At 43.1% G+C, this 19210-nt stretch overlaps 1 protein-coding gene across 5 annotated transcripts in view; it reads left to right on the plus strand.

Moving 5' to 3' along the window:
- Window positions 1-19210, plus strand: part of LOC142960692 (transcription factor COE1-like) — an 81631-nt gene that overhangs the window by 2274 nt on the left and 60147 nt on the right. For all 5 annotated transcript variants that reach the window (XR_012956355.1, XM_076102662.1, XM_076102663.1 and 2 more), the window contains exons 2-6: window positions 646-802; window positions 1554-1617; window positions 2870-2925; window positions 9899-9972; window positions 13583-13651. Coding sequence is in view for 4 of the 5 variants with exons in the window: in XM_076102662.1 (XP_075958777.1) it covers window positions 646-802; window positions 1554-1617; window positions 2870-2925; window positions 9899-9972; window positions 13583-13651 (420 nt within the window). In the remaining variant the exon portion in view is untranslated. The remainder of the gene's footprint in view (window positions 1-645; window positions 803-1553; window positions 1618-2869; window positions 2926-9898; window positions 9973-13582; window positions 13652-19210) is intronic.

The raw sequence follows: 19210 nt of genomic DNA on the forward strand, positions 1-19210 counted from the left end.
TTTTTTTTCTTTCTGTCTGGACCCTGCAGCCGTCCGTGCAGGACACGAGGCTGTGTTGATCCAGAGGAAGATATTTGGATTTAACGTGTTTCTAGGATAATTTGGGAAATTTTAAATTACTTTTGCAGTAGCCTATAAAAATCCCAAACACATTGAATGCCCTGTTTAATTTTAAGACAACGCACTAAACAGTTACTGGCAACATGTGTTTCTGCTACAGATTTTTATGCTCGTGCCTTCTGTCCATGAGGTTTAATGAGCATGAAGGCAAAGGGAGGATAAATAATTCTAGGTGAATGCTTGGGGTTTGAAATGATGAGAAAAAAACCCAACAACTGTCCATCTTCACTCTTTTCTAAACACACTCATGGTTATATTCAAGGGGAACATGATTCTCTATTTCAGAGAAGGATAAATCATGACCTCCTGTCTTAGATTCAAAACAGCCTCCAATATTCATGGTTATGGGTTTTGTTTTTTCATAAAATTGCCTTTCATGATAAACAAAGATCAGCCTTATTGTCAAATCAAGAAAATAAAATAATAATTTACTCACTGCATATAGATCTTCATTTTTCTCTACCTTTACAAAGTCAAAACTTTATAGCATCTAACAGCGACTCATCCCCGCATGTGTGTCCGCAGTGGAGTGGGTCTGGCCCGGGCTCACTTTGAGAAGCAGCCGCCCTCAAACCTGCGCAAGTCCAACTTCTTCCACTTCGTCCTGGCTCTGTACGACCGGCAGGGTCAGCCGGTGGAGATCGAGAGGACCAACTTCTTGGGTTTCATTGAGAAAGAGAAGGTCGGTGCAGAGTATTCCGATTATTTCTATTTTTAAACATTCTGAAAGATACTTTAACATCGAGATTTTCTGAAGGCCTGATTATTTCATTGTGCTGTTTTATATTACTGATACATTTTTAACGTCACATTTACATATTGAGGCTTCAATAACTCATCAACAAATTATTTGCTGTCTTTACAATGCATTATTATTATTATCATTATTATTATTGTTATTATTTGTAATATTCAGGATAATATTGGACACAGATGAAACACAATACACATTCTAGAACTCAAAAACTTATTTCGATCTATTTGTGATATTTGACAAACAGGGAAAAAAAACTTCGACATTTGAATTTATTTTAATTTACAGCTGGATTGAACACAACCACTTGTTCTATATAAACAACGGCGGGCCGACCGGTCTCCTCATCAATTATGACACCGTTTAAATTAGCTGAACTGCAGCGGGAGAATTCAGTGCCGGGTTTATTTGCCCTCCAAACATAACCGATAATTACAGAGGAATTAAAAAGCCACAATAACCCCATGATTACACGTGGGGAGATTACAGGGCTGCCCTGCTTTAATATGTCCGCTGTGAACATAAATCACACCTTCATTTAACGCATGACCGGTGTAAATAATTCAATAACGTGGAAGTACACTTCACGGGCTTGCATGTTCAGAGATGTGCCTTTTTATTTTAATTTCCCCTAAACATTTCAATAAACACAATGTTTGTCGTGTCTGTGTGTGTTAAGGAGATTAGCGGAGAGAAGACCAATAACGGGATTCATTACCGGCTGCAGCTTCTTTACAGTAACGGTGAGTGCAACACACACACACACACACACACACACACACACACACACACACACACACACACACACACACACACACACACACACACACACACACACACACACACACACATATAAAGTTATTGACAATATCAGACCAAATCCGCTTGATTGCCTGTAGTCTACTGCAACATAATCCACAAAATGTACACAGGAAGCAGCTGACTTTTTCGATTTAATATGGAATAATGTGCAGCAGAGGGCCAACAGGCAGAATTAGTTTGTCTCAGAAACTGCAGTATAGTGTTTCACAATTGTGTAATTTGATCAATATCTGGATAAATGATACAATTTCAGAGCAGCTGTGGTGGGTGATTTATGCCAGCTTTATGGCTTCACCACTGTCACTGTCCCTAAATGAGTTTGTCCGGTCTGAAGGGGGCTGTTTGGGCATGTTGTTGTGGTGGAAGCTGTGGATTGTGGTATTGAGGCCTATGAGCTCAGTCTGCAGCTGGGAGGGAAACTACACCCAGCCTCCTCTGAGAGTAAGACTTGTGGGCATTACAGCTACTATTTGTGAATTATTGATTTTAATTTCATTTGCATGTGGAAATGGACGTTGCAAGTAATATACAAACCATTTTTCAGTGATATTGGCTGTAAGGTATGGACATTGAACACCACTATAGAACCATGAATTGCCGTGTTTAAGGGGCTGTGGGTGATTGAATCACAGTTGTTTGGAAAAGAGTGGGTTTAAGGATAGATGGATCTTATGTTGTCCAAACTGCAAAGGCCTTTGAGGCAAATGTCATTTTGAGATATCCAAAATTGACTAGACGCAGTATAGAAAGAAAAAAAACACAGCTGTTAAGAAACATTTATTTTCACAATGTGATATAAAACACACATACACAAGCTCCTCCAGGTCTTCCCCAACTTAAAACCCATTCAAATGAAACTATGTCAGGTTGCATGTGTGAGCAGTTGAACCAAACAATCATTATTCCCTCAATTCATTTTTCTAAATTATGAAATAAAAATAATTATCAAGATTAGAAAAATGTCAAAAAAAAAATAATACATGGAATTTTGTGTTGGAAATATGTTTTTAATCTTCTTGCGACCCTTATAAATGGGGAGCTGCTTGTTGCGTAAGGAAGGAGTCTATCACTGTTTTATGTGAAATTAATTTGACATATTTTCTGATGCAGTTTTGTATGTTGTTCTGCTTGTCAAATTATCATTTGTGATTTTCTATTTTTTTTCCCCAACAGGCATCAGAACAGAGCAAGACTTTTATGTTCGACTCATAGACTCCATGACCAAACAGGTAAACACATGTTTTAACACACACACACACACACACACACACACACACACACACACACACACACACACACACACACACACACACACACTCTTTTGCTCATTCACCGAGGTCTGTCACCTCTCCTGTTACCTCTCCGACAATGAGCTGCTCCATTGATCCGCCTGTACTCCGCCGCCCTCCTCTATCTGCATGTACTTGCACACACAAAAACGCGTGTTTATGTGTGTGTGTGAGAATCTGTGGGTGGGTGTTTCCACAGCGTATGTGGGTGGGGGCACACACACACACACACACACACGACATGGCTCCAGGCGTTTTTTTGCCTGTACTTCTCTCGCTGTGATTAGAGCGAGGAGGCAGCGAGTGGGTGTTGGGAAACGGGCGTAATTCTGCTGCTCACAGTAGGAAGTGGAAAGATATAACAGCACCTTTGGGATTTGGTTTGCCGAGTAGCAAGCATTTTGTGATACGATCCAATTTTTCTGTTAATGTTTGTGTTTTTGTTTGTATGTACCTTTATGAGAGAGAGAGAGAGAGAGAGAGAGAGAGAGAGAGAGAGAGAGAGCAGCGGGAAGAGTTAGAGAGAGAGAGAGAACAACTCATAGAAGACAGACAGTTGGAGTGTTTGTTCTCAATGTTCCTCAGGTAAACAGTTAGAATGAGGAATGTTTTTTTATTGTTGTTGTTTTTGTTTGTGATGCTGTGTGTGCGCACTTGTACATTTATCTTTGTCAGAACCAATTTGAGTTTTAGACCTTGAGAGTGAGGACATTTTTGGACAGAGCTCCAAAGGCCTGTGTGAGGGTTGATGTTAGAATTCGGTTTATGCACTATGTCAATGAGTGTCCTCAGAATTTAAGTAGTGTGTGTGATATGACGAGCCAAGAAGTCATGCTACGCACTGAGCACTTGCTAATATGACTGCAGGCTCTGATAGTCTCACATTGCTACTGCCACGCTGCAAGACATACTGTGTGTGTGTGTGTGTGTGTGTGTGTGACCACACTGTTCCCTAATAACAATGTTAAACTTCAGCTTGGTGGGTTGACAGCCAGCTACACACGCACGCGCACACTCACACACACACACACGCGCACACACACACACACACTCAGTAGGCCCTTGCAGTGGAAGTCCAGAGAAGAATGAGTGGGAGTTTTGACCTCTGAAACACACTTACACACACAAATACAGCATGCTCGGCGTTGTCTGAAAGATGAAACTGCTGATTTTATTTCATTTTTTTAGCCTACATAAAGAGATTTTGAAATTTTAAAAGGAAAAGTCATTTTTCCTCGAGACACTGACGCAGCCAGGTGTGTGCTGCAGCTGTGGGCGTCTGCAGGCTTTTGTGTGTGTGTGTGTGTGTGTGTGTGTGTGTGTGTGTGTGTGTGTGAGAGTGTGTGTGTCCGTGTGCTAGTGGAGGTTTTATATATGAGTGAGAGGGAGAGATGAACAAATGGGAAACAGCTCAGGTATTTAGTGCTGTATCTACGTATATATGTGTTTAGGCACTTAGGCAAAACTGCACATGGAGCAATAAAGCATGCTCACAAGTGTGTGTGTGTGTGTGTGTGTGTGTGTGCGCGCGCGTGTGTGCGTGTGTGTGTGTGTGTGTGATTCCCGGCAGTAGAGGAATGGAACATTAACAGGTGGTCAAACCAAAACAGCCGTGTGGTTGGCTTAGTTGGTGAGTGATGTCATGGCCACTGTCTCTCTAACCACACACACACACACTGTCTGTAGTCTATCTTATATTACTCTACCGTTAAAGACACTGTGATCTAAAACAAAAAACACAAGTATAGTTCCACCAAAATTCAAATCCCAACTGCAATGGTTGCAGCAATAGCATTTACCTACTTCAAAAAAATAAATAAAAAATCCCCAAAACATAGAGAGAGGTTGGAAGTGTACGGATAGTGAACCCCAGGAGCACATTGTGTTCATGGGGACCAATCAATGAGAAACCTTCAATGAGAGATTCCCCTGAGTCACAGAAACTAGTGCAACATCAGCCTGCAGCAGAGTTCGACTCTCTGTATTTTATTTAACTCATCAATTACACATGGATTTATTTTGTATGGTCAGATGGAACCTTTACAGTGGAGACTTTGTAGCTTTGGTTGTTAATCGGTTCTTCATTAAATAGTGTTGAGTTCATTACTGGGTACCACTGTGTTAGGTACTGCTCATATCCTGGATTCTGTTTTTGTCACAGTTCTGATTGTGATTCTTCTGCCAGTAAAGTAAACCCTTCCCCAACGTTTGGCGCTCGTTTCTGTTACCCTGCTATTTCTGTCTGTCTACCTGCTGCGTGCGAGGGCCAGCACTGATTGTGTTAAATGGAGGAGGAGAGCGCCTCCTCGTCTTCAGAAGCAGAGCGCCGAGCGCCGGTTGATCTCGACTCTGTCCCGGAGAATAAAGCGTCTGTCACTGCGGCCCCGTCGGATCACTAGCTCGCGAGTCGACCTGACACTAACGCAGGGGGAAGTGTGTTCCCCTGCTTAGCGGCTCCTTGTTTACACGCCGCGCATGTCACGCTACTTCAAAGGTGGAGGAGAGAGCGGCAGAGATGCTGTGTGAAAGGCCTGGTGAGGCGGAGAGAGGGAGGAGGCAGAGGAGGGAAAAGGCAGATGAAAGGCGCAGCGAGCGAGGTGACAGTGTGATGAAGACAAACATGGGCTGGGATGGTAGGAGAAGTTATGGTAAAAGGAAGTTACACAAGTACGCAAGAGCCTGCCACAGAAGGTGGATTCAATGTTACCTTTAAATTATTCTGTGTTGTTTTGTTCCTGATTAGAGCTGCGAACAGGACAGACCGAGTGATACTAGAAACGTCAGATGTCAGTTTTAATTTCTGGGATTTTTTTTTTTCATACCATAGTATCTGAGCAATCAAGTGTGTTTATCCAAACTGGGTCAAAACAAGTGCAAGGATTGTTCCATTTTGTCGCAGGTCTGGCACAGAGGGAGACGAGTCAACATTAGACAAAAGCACGGAGTCAGCAGGGAAAGAAGTGACTATATCATCAACGGCATATCTGCAAAAATGAAAAAGCGAGCGGCTTACTTAGTTCATCACTTAACTCTAAAGAAAAGTAAATGTTACATAAGCAGCGTTGTTGGTAGAAACCGGACAAGATCAGTCTTAAATTCTACAAGATTTTGCAACAAAGGGGATGCTTCTGCTTGTTTCCTTTATCCTGCTAAAGTTATGGTCAGCTGGGATAAACACAATATGGTTAATGTGAGAATTCCTCTATATTGGCTTTATTTTTTTACAGTCAATGTCTCTTGCAGAGGTAAAAAAAAAAACACGAGGTATAAAGGCATTCATCTTTTGTGATTTTGAAGGAAAGCTCAGTTACATCAGACCTGATTCTGTTCATAAAGATAAATGCATGCATGTGTGTGTGTGAGTGAGAGTGTGTGTGTGTGAGAGAGCGAGAGAGAGAGAACAAAAGAGCAAAAGTGCATAAAAGAAAGGAGTCGATAGAGGTTGAGATGGCACTGATGCATGTTTGTCCAGACGAAGCTGCCTGGCCCACTCTTTTCCCATGGCACGATGAGCGGGTCTAATCATAGACAGAACTATGGCTTATAAAGTACATTTATTCTTCAGATTATGTCTGTTCTATCGTTCCCCCACCGTTCACACGCTCACATGTGCTTTCATTAAGCCATAATCAAAGGGGAATATTACTGTTCAACTGTTGATGGAGAGGGATTAAAGAAATCAAAAGTCTGCTGGATCAACATCAGTGGTGTGTTAACCGGAGCTTCTTCGCTTCAGCCGCGATCGGTTGAAATGTTTTCAGAATGGATACCAGTTTATTTTGCTCTCTGGATTGATGAGCTACAGCTTCTTTTGGATAACTTTTATAAATGTTAGCTTAGCAGCAGCTCTGTCTCAGACAGAGACACAACTCATGCCTGCATTGACTGTACAGTCCTGGACCACCAGGAGCCGTTCAGGCTCAACATTCATGCGTGGATACATTTCCTGAGGAGATTTTTGCATCTGGAATATATGCACCTGCATGGGAGATTGTAACTGGTATAGGGGCCCCGGGCCCTGAAACGAATCGGGGCTCCAATTCCAGAAAAACACAGAGGGTCCGGGACTAGCTGTTAGTATGAAACGCTTTAGGCTACAACAATATTGTAACGGGGCCCTCAGACTTTACAGCCACTGTCACGGCCCGCTGTTAATGCCGCAAAGCTCCAAGCAAGTTTCTGAGGACCATGTTCTGTTGTAGTTTCTACAAATGAGGGGCTCAGTCTACATCTCGGCTCACGCTGGGGCCCCGTGTGGAACATGCTTGCCCCGGGGCCCCTGGTGGGACAGTCTAAGCTTAAACATAGGCAAGATTTTTTTGTAAGTTAGTCTTTTAAAGCTCAAAACGAGCTCGGCGTGAGAAGTTAAGGAGACCTGTGATGAGTAAAGGGAGACAATGATCGTGTAATTGTTGTACCCGACAGAGAGGACCAGGAAACTCTCCTCGCACTCTAAAACATTAGAAGAGTAGAAGAAGAGCTGTGAATATACAGCTCCCATAGCATCAATTCATCACATGCACATGTAAACCATTATCACAGTGGTGTCTCAGTCATTATCAAACGCCTAAAGGATGATCAATGATTATTGATTTGAGATTTACAATGAGATATGTTCAGAGTGTGTGCATGTCAATTTAAATCGCTGACATTTTTGCATTGCGGTTTGCAGCGACGCATTTATTGATCAAATAAACAAGAGACAGTCACTCATCCAATGACGAATGTTACATGTTGACTGAATAATTGAACTGATTGTGGCCAAACACCTCAGGTGATCTAGATATAAGTACAGGGAACAACTAGCAGGACCTCTCAGACCAGAGTGAGTCAATGAAGTGATGCTTGTTAACCGGTATAGTTTATAATAAATAGTTTCTAATAGAGCCACATGTAGAATGTATCAGTTTAGGACATTGATTGTTGAGTCTGGGACTGTTGAAATGTAGAATTTGGGTCGTCCCTGATCATCAGCACAAGTTGTTAAGCTTTCACAGAACGCTAAATGACCTCCATTTGAGACTCAAACGAGTGCTCAGTTGATGGCAGCAGGTAGTCTGAACCTTCAGCTGAAGACTATCAGAGAGGACAGTGAAAGTTCCTCACCACTCCCTGAGAGAAGTGAGCCCGTCACTCGGTGAGACTTTGCTGGAGTTTGTAACGACAGCTCAAACAGACTGGAATAGACCAAAGACAGCCGGGGCGTGTGTATTGATTGATGGATAGCTTAGTGGTGTGTGACTTGTGTTTTCGCTTTATTCTGAGCTTTATGCAAGAAGCAGGAAGATTGTATAACGGAAGCAGCCGAAATGCCTCACGAGGAGCAGAAGCGATGGCCACTGCTCTGTGAATATACAACGTAATGCTTCTTAACATTAGACCTGAGCAGCATGAGAACAGAGGAGATATCGTTCTTGTTGTGTTTTTGGATTTGTGTGTGAGTGTGTGTGTGTGGGGGGGGGGGGGGGGGGGGGGGGGGGGGTGGGGGGTGACAGACTCCCAGTGCAGAGACGATCGGTGTGTATTTGAGGTAGAGGTGTTACCGCTGAACGTTCTTTGAGGTGATGTGGGAACTAGCCTGTTACCCCGTTACCCACAACATCACCTGGTAAAAGAAAACGTGGTGGATGACGGCTACGCCGCAGCTACAGCGTGAAACAAATCTGACTCCTCCCAGTTTGTCATCGGCGGTGTGTTTTCTCACAGCACACAGCTGCAAAATATAGTCACCTCCTCTCACCAGTTTGGTAGATGTAGAGTGCAGTGGTCTGAAAACATGCAAATATGTTTTCATGCATCCATGCACTGATGCAGACAATGACGGGCTGAATGGCAGTGCTTTGTTGCCTCAAGCTAGATTATAAACAACTGGCAAATGTTCCTTCTGAATTGTAATAATTATGATTTGAAGTTAGGTTTTCTTTAAAAAGAAATTGAAGGATGTGGTTATTGATGTTTTATATTTTAGTTGTTGTCAACACATTCCATGAAAACATCAAAACCAACAATGAATTGATCCTAACAAGAATTGTCTGTTTAGCAAAAGCACAACATTGCTTATTCCTCTGTGTTATAGAGCTCCAGTATTGTCTATTAAAAACACATCAATGAGCCAAACTGCTGGTGACAAGTTCCTTCATCAGGATGAGCATGGGCAGTTTATTTTGAGTTAATCCCACGTACAACATTTTGCCATTTCTACTCTCTCAGATCAGTTCAGAGTTAAAAAGTCCCAACAAATGCATCATTTACTCCTGTTTGAGTGATTTGCTAAAAAACATTTGAACAGAGGCGTCCCGGTATGTAAAGCTGTTAAAACAGTGACAACGACACAATACACACACTATCTTTTCTCCCAATCCTCACTGTTAATGCCTTTAAATAACTAAAACACCAAGACAGTTCTAATTATACAGCTTTGGATATCACACATCAAGATTTACTGTAAAATGGGAAATTTTGAGTCAATCGTACAACACACACATTCTAAATCAATAACCAAATTACTTATTTTTGTTACCATAGCTGAATTCTTCGTCTGCTATGATGAAATACACACACAACAAGGGCTGTCCTCGACCAAAGAAGTTCTTAGTCGACTAACTGACCAGTTTATGTCATCAACAGATTTGTAAAACTAAGTTTCTCCACAAAAAAAATCACACAAAAACACCCCTTTAAATCTTGTGTTTTACAGAAAAGTGCTCATGAATTTCGGCATGAAAAAGCATACAAAATGAATATATGCCTGAAGAAATCGTAGTCTACTAAGACCAAAACAACCGAGGGGGCAGTAACCAACAGCCTGTCGATGACTTGCTGGGTTTGAGCTCAGTGTTTGTTCAGGTTTGCCGTCTGTGAGCTAACTCTGTGTTGTCTTCTCCTCTCTACATCTCTGTGTTTCTCTTAACAGGCAATTATCTATGAGGGCCAAGACAAGAACCCAGAGATGTGCAGAGTGCTGCTGACACACGAGATCATGTGCAGGTGAGAAAGGGCGCATCAAATCTGTTTCCTCTTCCCGAATCGTCCTCCTCCTCTAAACTGTCTTCAAACAGTCGTTCCAGGTCCTATTTCTTCCGTTCTCTCTCCTCTCCGCTCCCCTCCTCTTTTTCTTCTGCTACATACTTTGTTCATCTGCAGAAAGTTGTCACCAGTCAACTCTCTGCGCTCCATACATTTCTTATTTTGTCACCCTCATTAACCCCCCCACACATACAAGCCCAGACGCGTACACACACTTACACATGAAGCCATATCTGTTGAAGGAGATGAGTTTTAGCTATCAGAGTCATTGCTTTAATTATAACCTGAAGATGAATTTCTTCGGAAGTAGGTTGGGAGGAAAGGGATCTATTTATGGAGGCATTTTACCAACCTATCTTATACAATAGGAAATGTGTGTGTGTGTGTGTGGATGCATGCGTGGTGTGTGTGTGTGTGTGTGTGACGCCTGGTTAATTAGGACACAGAGCAACTCATTAGTCAATCTGAACCCTCCTGTTGTTTCATGGCTAACAAATGGGCCTTCCTCCACAATCTGACTATAAAATATAGGCAGGGTCTCTCTCACACACACACACACACACACACACACATATGCATATATACAAAGCAGTATGCATATGCACGCTCCCTCCTGCACACCACAGTTATAAAAATTCAAATTTAGCACATGAATTAAGTTGTTCTTATTCCCTGACCTTGTCACTGAACAACTTTAAGCGTAACAATATAAATTGGGGTTCATCTATATGCACGAGCAGGGATTTTAGCCGTGAAATCAGGCACACTAATATTTTATTCTATAGCGCACTGAATAATCGGCAGTCAGCTCAGCTGCACAGCTTTGCGGAAAAACCCTTTGGAAAACCTGATTTGATTTACAAGGAATTTATAAATAAATACAGATTTTATCGTAAGTTATTGTTGTCCATCATGCGGGGGAAGCAGTGAATAAACTGTTCTGAATAACATGTACAGTACACATGAACTTGTACAGTGGAAAGGCCTCCAATATTCAAACCCGTCCTCTGGGGGAGCAGCAGTGCAGAAAGTAGGACTTCTGCAACGAGTGTAAACACTTTCTCGTCTGCAGTAGCCGCTGAGGTCAAAGTTACGGCCGTTGCCTCGTGTTCTCACATGATTTTGCAGCAGGGGCCTCACACACAACATGGAACACACACACACACACACACACACACACACACACACACACACACACACACACACACACACACACACACACACACACACACACACACACACACACACCCACACAAAGAGCTCAGGGCGTCCATTAATCAGTGTGGCTCATTGTCATGGTGGTGCTATTAGCCATATGCTCCCAGCCAATCTGTGTCGCAAACCTGGTTGGAGCTCTGGCACGAATACGTGAAAGGTTTCACTCCATAATGGACGATAGGTGTTTTTATCCATGTGTTTCGGACAAAAGTTGGTTTAAATTCATCTCTTTGTATACAACAAAGTGTTGTCCCCTTTCACACTGTGCCGCTGCAGTTTCTGTACCAGCTGCTTCCAGCTCTTTATTGAAAGCTACATGACGTTGACACTGAGTGAAAATGACATCTGCAAAATGGCGTGTTAAAGGTGTTTAGTTTACACTGATACAAAACAGAGAAAGGCAGCAAATTCTCACATTTGAGGAGCTGAAGCCTCTTCTATTGATCCACTAATTGATTAACTGACCAATTGTTTCAGTTGACTTACCTTAGCCAAAGCTCTTGCAGACATTTTTTACTTACATTTTCACATATAGAACCGCTGAAAATGCCATTTCCAAATCACTTTTGAGACTCTATTGTTTAAAAGTGTGTGTGTGTGTGTGTGTGTGTGTGTGTGTGTGTGTGCAGAGAGGAGGGGAGATGCAGGGGGAGAGAGCAGATGATTAGATCACCAGGATCCAGAGCAATAAGTGCTACATTACCCCCGTCCCACGGCTCGTTTTGCTCCCCACCCCAACTCCATTTATAACATCTTGCACTCCGCTCCCGTCTCCTCTTCCTCTACTGTCCTCCTTTAATCTCCCCTGCTCATCTACCTCCTCCTCTCCTCACCCTCATCTCTCCCTTTCCTCCTAGCCCTCCCCCCTCCTCAGGCTTAGCGTTCCTCTTCTCCCGTGCGCCCCCATTCTCCCATTCCCCCTGCCTAACCCCTCGCTGGTGCTGGGGCAGTGTGCTGACCCAGTTCATAGAGCAGCAGAAAGGAACTGACAGAGGGAGCAGAAAGAGAGGCAGAGCGGCAGATAGGAGACAATGTGTGAGGTGTAACGTATCAGTCTCTTTCTTTCCACCTCTGCCATCTGTGACGGTGGGAAACCTGAGACGTCTCCCCTTCCTCTTCTTCCCACCCGAACCTCTCCCTTCCCCTTCTCCTCCCCTCGCTCTTACTCTCTTGTTTTAGCTTTCCCTCCCACGCTCATCCTTTCACTCTTCATCTTCGCTCCACTCCCCCTCCCTCCCCCCCCCCCCCCTCCGGCTTTATGCTTCCCCTCCTGCTTACACCTTTATTCATAATTGATGCACGCAAGAAAGCTTTGACAGACTAGCAAGTACATATGTGTGAATTTTGGATCGCATGGCAGTTTTCTTTCTTTTTCTTTTTTTTTTAAACGTGTGTGTGTGTGTGTGTATCCCACCCTCTCCTCCTCTTCTGAGCCTCAGGCCTCTTCAATCCTCTCCACCCTCCACCTCCACCGTGTGTCAGTACAGTTAGGATGGAGTAGAAGTTGTCACATAGAGTTTTTTAAGACATGGTGGCAAGTCCTATCTCCAAATGAAGTTCAACAGCCTCCTTTAGGTTAGTCTTTAGGGGTTAAATATAGGATGATTTGCTCCAGATCCAAAAACAATAGATCCAGTTTCCAGGAGATTGTCCTGTTGGTCGTCTTATCCATGAGGCAGTGAGAACACAGACATCAACATGATCTCTGTGTTAATATAAATACTTAGTTAAGGTTAGGAAACAATAACGGTCATGCTCAAAACATACCAACGTTGACTGGAAACAAACGACAGACAGTGTTAAAGTCAGACGTTTTGTTGACTCATTCGTCCACTGGGACCTTCTCTTTTGCTCCCGAAGGGAAAGATTTCATAATCATAGCCGCTGTAGGGGGTTTGTCACTTGAATGTAAAACGATGTCATTTCGGGGCACTTCTTGAAACTGCCGATTGTGTTGTTTTTCTTCGGAGGACACTCTGACCGCACAAGCATCTCCTTGATTGCTGATTGGTCGGGGCATCTATGCCCTAAGGCCCCATGGCTAAGCTCACCAGCAGGCTAATCCCCTAAAAATGTATATCTTTCACATCCTGCTATACCCTCACTTTCCATGTCATATCAATATTTTCTTTTTTTTGAGTTGTCAGTGTAGAACTGCTAGACTTTCTGTTTCAGACAGATTTAATACATTTCTGTGAATTTGGTGTTAAGTTTAGTCAAAGCTCAGTACAGACAAAGCACATGTGTAACACTCCCATTAAAACGTCTAAATTTGAACTGCTAAAGTACTGTGTGTTCCTGTGTCGGACTTTTTCTCACTTTTCTTCTGCTGTCTTCTCTTCTCTTCTCGTAGCCGGTGCTGTGACAAGAAGAGCTGCGGAAACCGTAATGAGACACCCTCAGACCCTGTTATCATCGACAGGTACTGTCTCTCACTCCCGCACTATATTTGTCTCTCCTACACACACACACACACACACACACACACACACACACACACACTTTCACACACACTCACATGCCGGATGATGGACCGTCTTGACCTGTTTGAATGGCGGCGTGTGGCGGGATGTTTGTGTTTAGATGATCTGCTGTCACTTCCTGAAATAGACGCGCCTCAGATAGAATCAGTGGCTTCTGATGGAAGGCGGATTGAGACGTTTGAGATCGAATGCTTTGCGTTTATGAGTCAAACAGCAGGACTCATCAGTGGTGGCGAGTTGCTGAAAGTAGCGGGAAGTGAAAGTCCCCACAAACACACGCTTTATTTACAGGTGCACTTCAGTAATTTAGTCAATGACCTGTGCAGAGGGGACATCAGCTGCTCAGTTGCTACCTCATATCTGGCAGATCTGGGCACATGCACACACACACACTCACACACTCACGCACACACTCACACACTCACGCACATCTTCAGCCTTGAATGAACAAACAATGCTCAGACGTGTGTTTCCTCTCCACAATTCAAAATACAGAGCTGTTTACTAGCAGAAGCTGTCTGTCTTTTTTCCTACCTGTCTGTCTGTCTGTCTGTTTTTTTTCTTCCTTCACGTCGAGGTGGAGGACTGAAGTTATCCCTCCTCCCCCTCCTCTTTTTGTCTCTGTCTCTTCTGCAACAGCACAGAAAAATGGGTCATGAGCAAAGAAAAAAGTGACAGAGAAAAACTGAAATGAGATCCAACCTCATTTTAATCTGATTTCTTCATGGCAGTTGTTTTAACCCTCTGTGAGCAGGTTCCTCTACACGCACATGTCTATGTGTGTGTGTGTGTGTGTGTGTTTTAAAGATTAACACAGGGACTGGAGTGAGAGAGTGGTCATCATAGTACCTCCAACCTTTTCCTACTTTCCTACTGACAGTAGCAATTTATATTTAGGTACTCTCGTTTTTTTGTAAAAATGTCAATATAAATGCTTCCGAAGGGGTAGAACAGTGGTACGGCAAATCCATGGCAAAATTGAAACCGTCCCAAACTCAATGTAACCGTCAGAAATTGTAAATGTTATCTTTTCACTTTGTTATTGTCATGTATAGTGGTTATTTGTATAAAATGTGCAATTCAAATGAAATGGGAACCAAATGATGGTTTATTTAGAGACTTGCTTTGATTAAGTAGTATTACTTATTGTAAGCGGCTTTGAGCTAGTGTTACACGAAGTTAAAGAAGTCATAATTACCTCTCTAATATCTATTTTATATTGTGATGAAAATATCTCGGTATAATATACCGGTGTACTTTCTATAACCTTTATACCTTCCACCCCTACCTGTCTATAGCTGGTATTCTCCAGGTGTAAGGGACTGCCACTATCAATAATAGCTTTATCATGATTTGGAGGTAGTCACTTCAGTTATTACACGGTGTTGGTCGCTTCTTACAAACCACATTATCAAACAACAATTGCATTGTAATTAAGATATTAAAATGTACAAGTTTTTAACCCAAAGGAAATTATTTAGGACAGTTTTGACAGGTGACACAGCCAAACGTGTAAAAAAAAAGATTTGTTTTGTCGTCCATCAAAAACAACAAAGGAAACACATGTTTTAGGTAGAGTAACACTTTCATGTAATTTCTTCCAGGGTCAAATATTAATGAATTGATGTTTCATGTATTTTTTCAAATGAAATCTAATGGTACCAAGACAAATGTGACAGGAGCTCTAGGTGTCTCCTGTGTACCTTTTTCTGTCAATGTGTATTTATATATAATTGTAACTCACTCATAACATAAAAAAATATTATCTTATCTTGACCCCATAGAAATAAATCCCTATTTTTGTCATGTATGATGATAAACTCCTCTCCTCTCCTCTCATCTCCTCTCCTTTCCTAAGTCAAGCACCTTAATTCCCACTTTTAGCTTTAAGGATTTGGCTCTCCTTTCTCTCACCTCCCCCACTTATTTTTGTGTTTGGAGAAATCTTATGAAGTGGATAAACACTTGTGTCTCAAAGTGAGCTTTGACAGAGCTATTTCAAAGAGCACAATTCTCAGTCTGTGTGTGTGTGTGTGTGTGTGTGTGTGTGTGTGTGTTTGCAGGACATTATTCTATCTTTCACCACAGTGCCATTCTTCTGTTTTTGTCGGCTATCTCAGACATCTCAGTTTACACACCATTATATATTTGCCTGGAAGGTGTGTGTGTGTGTTTGTGTGTGTATGTGTGGGTGGTATGTTGTGACTTGGGTTGGGCCGCTGACTGAATAAGTGATATATTAGACACAAAGTGACAAAATAATACATATATTATCATAATGTGTGTTACTGGTCTGTTTGGAGCATTGATGTGTGGGGACTATTAGTGTGTGTGTGTGTGTGTGTGTGTGTGTGTGTGTGTGTGTGTGTGTGTGTTTTATGGCTGGAGAAGAGGAGCAGAGTGAATTGTGGGAGATGTCAGGGAACTTGGTCAGGATGGAATGTCAAGGTTACCCTGGATACCGTGGGATACTTCCTGTAGCCCCCCCCCCCCAGCCCACTCCGCAGTGGTTCACAGCCTCACTTTAACATCTGGAAGTCTGCTGTCCGACCCAAACATGTGGAGAAAAAGACAAAGTCAAAAAACAGCTCTGTCTCTCACTGCTTGTAAACAGGTCCAACTGAGTTCCCATTGAGACATCCCTTTTTGCTATTTTTGTTTTTTAGATTCATCGTTAATATATTTCTATTATTAAAAGGAAGCAATAAAGATCTTTCCGTAGAATTCTCTTGGCAGGAGGGCAGTGTCGATGTCTGTGTTTGATTGACAGCAGCTGGCATGCTAAGCCCCAGCATGGGGAACCACAGACACAATTAACAGACTTGCTGTAGTTTACATGCCATGGGCAGTTTATGTATAGAATCCTAGCTCGTCTCTACCGATTGAACCCTGAATTCACCCGAATTGACAATATCACTGAATGGCTCAAGGGGAGGAGTTACCCACGTCGCAACATTTAGCACCAGAGATCGGATCAGTGAACAGAAACAAGTTGCTCTGCACTGCATTGCGCCGACTTCTGTTTCTGGGTGGACTGTCAGTGTTTACTTGGGTGGGAAGCCAGTGAGGGATCACATTCTTGTAGCGAATTATTAGAGGAAACACATGATGTGGAGTAAACAGCAAGAAGGGTTCAGGGTGAACTGAACCAATAAAACCATTTCAGATTTTTCCTATGTAGCCTAATGCAGCCTTTCCCATCCCATGTCCTCTCAACAATCCCTTTTCAACAGGAAATACACACATTTAGGAAAACAATATGACATCAAAATGCAATTTTATTGTGACATCATATAAACAATACTGCTGCCAGTTTTAATCATGCTTTAACAAATTCAACCACCTCTGGCTTCTGCGTTTACTTGTGAGTACAAACAGGTGAAAGAAATGGAGAAAAGTGTTTGCATGTGATTGACAGCTCATTGCATGGTGTCAGTGAGGATATCAGTTCTTGTGTTCATTTGTGTGTGTGTGTGTGTATGCGTCTGACTGGCAGCTAGCTCATCGTGCCAGTGTGTGTGTATGTATGTATGCATGTATGTATGTGTGAGTGTGTGTGTGGCCCATAATCCATGTTGTAGCGCAGTGAGTGTCCCGCTGCCTCTCGGGGTTAATATAGGGTTAACGACATGCAACGATATCCTATCATATGCCTGCTTGACTCCTAAAGAGCCACATCCACCTCTCCTCCTCTTGTGTGTGTGTGGCTGCCATTGAATTTGTCCTCCTTCTATCTCCTACTGTCTTTTCTCACTCAACATCTTCATCTCCTCTTTTTCTATTTCTTTCTACTCCCACACTTCCACTTCCCTCCTTCCTCACTTCTCTTTCCTCCTCTTTCTTGTCCTTGCTCCTCCTCACCCACTCTCATCCCCCTCTCTCTCCTTCTCTCCCTTGCTCCCTCCCTCCCTTTCTTTCTCTTTTCCCTCTTTGACGCTGTTTTACTCTCTCTGTGGCCCTGAGGGGTTACCTACCTCACTGCTCAGTTCACTGCCTGTTTAGACTTCTACAATTGGCTTAATAGGCTCAGGCTGTGTGTGTATGTGTGTGTGTGTGTGTGTGTGTGTGTGTGTGTGTGTGTGGTTTGAGGGGGTTATAGTCTCAGGCATGTGCGCTCACGGCTTAGATCAGTGTCAAGACTTGAGGAAGGCGGTTTGAGAGTGTGTGTGTGTGTGTGTGTGTATGTGTAGGGGGGCTATGGGTACCAGTATGTGTGCTCCCAAAGTCTAAAGGGGCCCACATAAGCCTGAGGGGTTTAAGGGGTTCCCTGTGTATGTGTGTGTGTGTGTGTGTGTGTGTGTTTGTGCTTGTGTGTGTTTGTGTGTGTGTGTGTGTGTGTGTGTGTGTGTGTGTGTGCGTAATCTATAGGGTTAAGAGGGGTCACAGCTTGAAGAAGACATGATGGGAGAGAGAGGAAGGAGGAAGGAACGGGAAAAAGGATAGAAGGAGGCGAACATGATAAGAAAGCATTTACAGGGAGTAAAAGGAAGAAAGAGAGAGAGGGGTGAAGAGAGGGAGGAGGCTTGTCTAGGCAGACGGAGGAGAGAAAGAAGGTGAGGAGGAGCAGAGCAAGGTTTGTTTCGGGGGATAAGAGCTTCAGTCTGGGGAGTCCTGTCAATCAAAGAGCGCTGGGTGGGGGAGGAGGGGGCGCTGTCAATCAGCTGGAAGAGGAGAGAGAGAGGAGGGGGAGGAGGTGAAGAAATGCGATGAAGGGACCGAGGGGGATCTTCTAAACGATCTCTTCATCTTTTTTGCCTTTGTGTTCTCTCTCTCTCTCTCTCTCTCTCTCTCTCTCTCTCTCTCTCTCGGCCTAGTTACTAAAATATCTCTGCCAACCTGGTATGCCACTGTTCGCTCAACTGTCACTGCCTGACGCATACACACACTCTCTCACATAGCTAAAATAGACAGTGAGATATTATGCTTTCTCCTTTCGTGACCTGTCCTCATCTCTCTTCTTTCTTTGGCCTCCTTTCTTTCGGATCCTCTCATCCTCTCATGTACTCTATATACTCTATTGGCATGACCATAGTTAGGTACAGTGGTGACGGTTAACATTATACACATCAGCCTGCATTGGGCACTAATTAGCTTATTGCTCAAAACATTGCAGTGCCTACATACAGTCACACAGAGCCGCTAACGTTGCTGTAGACTCTCAAGGCCGACTTCACAAATGGATTGTGCGGCTCTTGTGGCCCCTAAACCTGAACAAATAGGACAAAAAGAAACTGTGTAATTCCCAAACCACCCTCAAAGGGTGAAATGCAGCCATAACTGCGCTGCCAAGCAGATAGCGTCATGGTGCTCCTGTGCTATATGCACGTATTTAAATGGGGGTATTTGCTGCTAAATTTAACCCGATACAAGACGATACAAATGAGCCTTTGCGAAAACAGTACAATTCCCAAAGATCAGCGCAAATAGCCACATGCAGTTGAAATTGTTAGCGTCTTCAGAGAGTTGGTGGTAACTGAAGCGTATTAATAAGGAGTGAC

The sequence above is a fragment of the Anarhichas minor genome, unplaced genomic scaffold, assembly GCF_050575085.1.
Source record: "Anarhichas minor isolate MPS153535 unplaced genomic scaffold, ASM5057508v1 ptg000027l, whole genome shotgun sequence".
In the NCBI taxonomy this organism is placed as follows: Eukaryota; Metazoa; Chordata; class Actinopteri; order Perciformes; family Anarhichadidae; genus Anarhichas; species Anarhichas minor.